This window comes from Lissotriton vulgaris, chromosome 5 (assembly GCF_964263255.1).
Source record: "Lissotriton vulgaris chromosome 5, aLisVul1.2, whole genome shotgun sequence".
Classification (NCBI taxonomy): Eukaryota; Metazoa; Chordata; class Amphibia; order Caudata; family Salamandridae; genus Lissotriton; species Lissotriton vulgaris.
In genome coordinates, this window is record NC_141693.1 from 1,216,581,835 (window position 1) to 1,216,587,357 (window position 5,523).

General features: G+C 42.3%; 1 protein-coding gene across 1 annotated transcript; it reads right to left on the minus strand.

Moving 5' to 3' along the window:
- Positions 1-910: 910 nt before the first annotated feature.
- Positions 911-2,617, minus strand: LOC147712322 (uncharacterized). Its single transcript, XM_086920313.1, has 2 exons — positions 2,197-2,617; positions 911-1,830 (listed from the first exon to the last, which is right to left on the minus strand). The coding sequence occupies exons 1-2, from the start codon at positions 2,615-2,617 to the stop codon at positions 911-913; spliced, it is 1,341 nt and encodes a 446-aa protein (XP_086776439.1).
- Positions 2,618-5,523: the final 2,906 nt, after the last annotated feature.

The window sequence follows — 5,523 nt, forward strand, 5'->3', positions numbered from 1 at the left end:
TGGGACACATGTACCTATTTGTCCGCCCTCAGAAAATGAGTATATATTCCGTAACAGGAAATGTTTCCGCTCACTTAATTTTCAAGTGATATGTAACTCAAAGACCATTATTACTGACATAGTGGCTAGTTACCCTGCCAGTGCCCATGATTCATACATCTTTAAGCACAGCGCAATACATGCAAGACTTCTTGCTGGACAGTTTGGAGATGGTTATTTGCTAGGTAAATATGGAAAATCAATGTTTATTCAATTAGTAAAATTCATACAATTTCACTGCTTTATTAATGTCATTTATATATCTATGTTTTTTGAAAGGTGACAGTGCCTATGGTGTCAGGTCTTACATTTTGACTCCATACCTCAACCCAGCAACTAGAAAGGAGCAACATTTCAATCAAGCTCACAAATCAACTCGCAATGTCATTGAGAGAACCTTTGGATTTTTAAAATCAAGGTTCCGCATACTGCATAAGACTGGTGGAACTTTGCAGTATAATCCCAAAATTTGCTGTAAAATAGTTGCTGTATGCGCAATGCTACACAACATGGCAACAGAGAGAGGCATGCATTTGGAAGAAGAAGATGTCTTACCGCCAAATGACAATCAACCACAGCAACCCCCAGCCAGACAACATGGACCAGAAGCAGCAGAAGGAAGGAGAAGAAGAGCTGAGATTACACAGAATTATTTTTGAGAAAGGTACAAGGCTTTATTTGTGTTTTTGCCATAATAATGTAAATGTCTTTCAACAAACATAAGATGATGTGCTTTCAAATTAGCTTTTTCAGCAATTAAGTAAATCAAATAATGACATGTTTGAAAGGAAGAAATTCTTGTAAATATGAAACTTCTGGTAAATGCAACAATCTTCAAATAGTCATGCATGGGAAAAACATTGATATCATGTTACTTTTTACGCCCGCGCACACCTAAAGCCTTCCCAGCATTTTTATCTTTCTCCAAAACCATTAGGCACCCTTCTTTCAGATTTCTATCACTACGTCTTGTCCCAGCAATGGCACACTCAGGTGGGGCTACACTTTGAGGACCCACAACACTGTTAAAATTAGAAAAGGTAATCCCTGGTGGGTCACTACTGTTTGAAGCATGTACTAATTCATTCCCTCTCACCATTCCCCTTGAAATTTCAACAAAAACATCATTTAATTTTTCCTGCATGACAACATTTTGTTTGCACATTTTTGCTGCACAATTAGAAATACGTGACAACTGTCTGTTCTGACCATGTAAGCTGGTCATTAGCCTCAGGTGCCTATTCAAACTTTCCTTATGTTGCATTTTCATTACAGTGCACATTGATTCTAATGGCTTAGCAATCCTGTCAAGTTTCTCAGCAGTTGCCTCATGGCCATTTTTCAAAGCCTCAACCATCCTATTAATAGTGCTGTGAATGCCACCAAGTTGTTTAGACATATGTGCTATTTTGCCTTTAATAATTCGAACATCTTTGCCTTGCAGGCGCTGTATCTTCAATATTTTGTCCTCAACAACACTGCCATTGCTGGATCCCTCTTCAAATGTGGCCAAGTTTGATGTTCTTGAACGCCGTCTATAAAATTGACTTTGCCTCCTTCGCCTACTAGGCCTTGCATTAGTAACTGTTGGTGTTGGTTCAGGTCTTGTCACAGGATTACTTTGACTGTTACCCTCCTCTGAATCAGTTTGCAGTAACTGGTGTACTCTTTGCCTTTCATTCACTGGCAGATTAGCAGTGGAAGTACTTGGATTGTTACCCTCTTCATTTACATGGATTTCTAGGGTACTGAAATCCCGCAAATCTTGCTCAATTAATTCTTGAAGCAATTCTGTTTGAAAAAGTGCAAAGATATTTTTACTTTAGAAATTGCTTTGTAAATATGAAAATAAAGACAAAGTTACATTATGACTACTTGTTTCCTTGACATGATTTCATATACATTAAATTTACTCTGTGTCTCAGTCAAAGTTACAAATATGACTTTTAACCTACTACTTAATGATAAAAACGACATTTCCCAAGATGCATTGCTTAAAGCATGAATAGATTGCTACTCTGGAGCAGGCAACTTCAGATAATGTAATGTAATGAGTAAATGGAGTTTTGAAAAATAAGCTTTCCCTATGTTCACTTTGGCAAAGGCCACAAGTGTTTCATTAAGTTTATTTTTCTTACATCTTATATTAAGACTTACCTTCAGAAGGGGTAATGAGATCAGACGTGTCTATGTTCATGACACCCACAACTGCCTCAGTCAAAAGTGTCCCTTCCACAAGGTCTTCCAAAGGGGTTGTGGGTATGTCTTTGGGGGGACCACCTCCTGTTTTATTTGCAGATTTCACTCTTGACGCAATCTTCTCCTTTGCGCGACTACGCAAGTCGTACCACCTTTTTTGTAAGTTGCTGATTTCACGGTGGGCAACACCAACAGCATTCACCTTGGTTTGTATGTTAAGCCAAATATTTCTTTTCACAGCATCAGGCACCTTATGTGACAACTTGCCAAAAAGTTGATCATGCCTGTCAGTCACCTCTTCAATAAGGATTTCAAGTTCCTTCTCTGAAAACTTTATTTTCCTTTTTCTTGAGGGTCCCTCTTCTTCTTGATTTTCCATCTCAATTTCTCCTCAAAAGTGAAGCACACAGACTGTAGCAGCAACCTCTCAAAGCAGCCTCAAAGTCCAACTGCCAGAGCTACAGTCAAACCAGTTCCCAGGTGCCTGTGATTGCCTTACTGGCTTCCTGGCAATCAGATTGATGCAATTCATCATGTGGTGTTTTTCGCAATTTGCGAATTCGCAAAATGCGAATTCGCAATTAAGAATTCGCATTTTTGGTGCGATTCGCAAAAAAATGCTAATTTTTGCAAATCTCAAAAAAATTCCGAAATCAATCATGAATAGCCAATTGCGATTCCTTATTTGCGATTCCTTAAAAATCGCAAATAAGAAATCGCAATTTCTAACATTGATGCATGTGGGCCATTGTTTTAAAGTTAGCCCAAGGTCTAAGTGCCGTAAATATGAGATGCTACTTTTTCCGTAATTAATTGTACTTGATTTATTGACCTCGTAAGGAGGAAAAGCTAAATTTGCTCTTGTTAGATTTGGGGGTCTCTAGTTGGCAGAGGTAGGCACCTTTGACAAATAGGGACCCTTGTGTCTAGTCAGGGTAAGGGGGTACACTCCTAAAATAAACCCTTCTCACCCCCTTGGTAGCTTGGAACGAGCAGACAGGCTTATCTCAGAGGCAGTGTGTAAAGCATTTGTGAACACATACAGTAACTCAGTGACAACACTACGGATGGACACCACACAAGCTGTATATTAAAAATAAGTATTCTTTATATAGATTGAACACAAACGACAAAAATCCACAATACTGTACTTAAAATGGTAGAATTAGCTTATTTCTATTTAGATCTTAAAATTCGACACTTTGAGTCACTGTACCTTAAGATGCGTAACGCTTCTACAACAAAAGTGTTGCAAGGATGGTGATGCAGTAGTTCCTTACACACAAAGACGGTGATGTGTTGAAGAACCGGTGCAAAGAAACAAAGATAGCGTCTTCTTCTTGATTCGACACGCTCCTCCAATGTTGCGAGATGTCTCGACTCGATGCAACAGCTTCAGTGGCGAGACCCCTGTTCAGAGATGCGACGACAGCGGCTGTGGCAGTGACACTCTTCTCTGATGATGCGAGATGCTTCGGCTCGGTGCGACAGCTGCAGCGGCGACACCCATGTTCAGTGATGTGATGACAGCGGCTGCCACACGCATCTCCGTGATGCAATGCGCTTCTGCGATGCGACAGCTACAGTGGAGACACCCTTGTTTAGTGATGCGACAGCAGATGCTGCGATGGCGGCACGCGTCTTCGATGTTGCTAAACGTTTCTTAAGATGCGACAGCTACAGCGGCGATATCCTTGTTCAGTGATGCGACAGCAGCGGCTACGACAGCGACACGCTTCGGTGTTGCGAGATGTTTCTTGTGATGCGATGAGATGCAACAACTACAGCGGCGACACCCTTGTTCAGTGATGCGATGACAGCGGCTGAGGCGGCAACGCGCTTCTTCAGTTGCGCTTCCAGCTCCTTTTGACACGTAGTCTCTCAGAAGGCCCAAAACAGGTGCAGGCACTTCAAAACAACTCTCGGGGAGCTGGTGGTGGAAGTCTGTTGTCCCTGAGACTTCAGAAGGAGGCAAGTTCTTCTCTCAAGCCCTTGGAGATCCTTCACAAGTTGAATAAAGCACACACAAAGTTCCTTTCTCCTTTCTATGGCAGTCAGGCAACCACTGCAGGCCAATCCCCCAAGCTGCACTTCAGCTTAGGGATAGTCTCTCCTCAGTTTCTTCCAGTTCCTCTCCTCGGCAAAGGTTTCTTCTTGTTTCCCAAAGTGATCTAAAGTTCTAGGGTCTGGGTCCCCTCTTTTATACCCAGCTTCTCTTTGCTCTCTGAAGACAGAGAGGCCTTTGCCTAGCCCAAATCAGTTCTGGTCAGTCCTGGAGCGCTCTGTTGACATGACTCCTTCTTTCCTTTCACAGTGCAGGGCAGAGACTTCAGACGCACCACAGGACATGGAGCCAGCATTCAGGTCCCAGGTGCAACTCCTCCCACTCATTTACATGTAGATCTTTCTATTCAGCCCTGGGCTGACTCACCCTGTCTCCTGGAATACCCCAGCCCCTGTCACTCAAACTCAAGACAAGGAATACACAACCTAGCAGAGGCAGGCTTGAATAGTTACACAAGAAAATACCTACTTTCTGAAAGTTGTATTTTCAAACGCAGAATGTTAAAACCAACTTCACTAAAAGATGCATTTTATCATTCAGAGTTCAGGCATACTAAACTTGAATTTCTACCTAATTCCCTGAGCCGGTTAGGAATATAAGATGCAATAATCAAACTGCCCATTCTGGCCTATGGATAACAGGTAGCCTTGCAATAGTGAAAAACGAAAATGGCTGTAATTCATGCCACGGTTAAGGACCGGAGGGGCCCCTTACTATATAGGAGGTCTCTTTCTATCATAAAGGTGGCGCAAGTACCCGCAGGACCAGAGGGGCAAGAAGCCTGTTGCCATGTGATTTGGAGAGTGGGGTCGTTTTTCTGGGCGTAAAGTTCTTATTGCCTAGCCATGGCTTGATCTTGTCATAACAGAGATGTAGGAATTAAAGGTTGTCGTTCCCCAAGATCAGTTTTTCTGGGAGTCTGGGTAGTACCCCCACTCTTACTGGTACACTCTTCCCTTCGGGTAACCGTACCATTACCTGATATCTCTTGATATCCCCATGAAAACACCTTATGGGCACCTGTTGATGTTCAAGGAGAAATGTTGGGTAGACCAGGCCTCTTTGTATAACAGATTATCGACAGCCTGAGTCTAGAAGCATTTTTACGTATACACCATCGACCATCAGACTTACGACAAAACTTGTGCCCATTTCTTCCATAAACAGGACATGTCGGGGAAGATAGCTGACGTCTATGGGCTCGTCGGTGGTTCTCTTCT

What these genes read in the sequence shown, in the direction of transcription:
- LOC147712322 (XM_086920313.1), bottom strand. Translation starts at nt 2,617, where the DNA reads ATGGAAAATCAAGAAGAAGAGGGACCCTCAAGAAAAAGGAAAATAAAG. An exon ending in TCTCATTACCCCTTCTGAAG is followed by an intron (nt 1,831 to 2,196) that starts GTAAGTCTTAAT and finishes TTTTTCAAACAG; the next exon opens with AATTGCTTCAAGAATTAATT.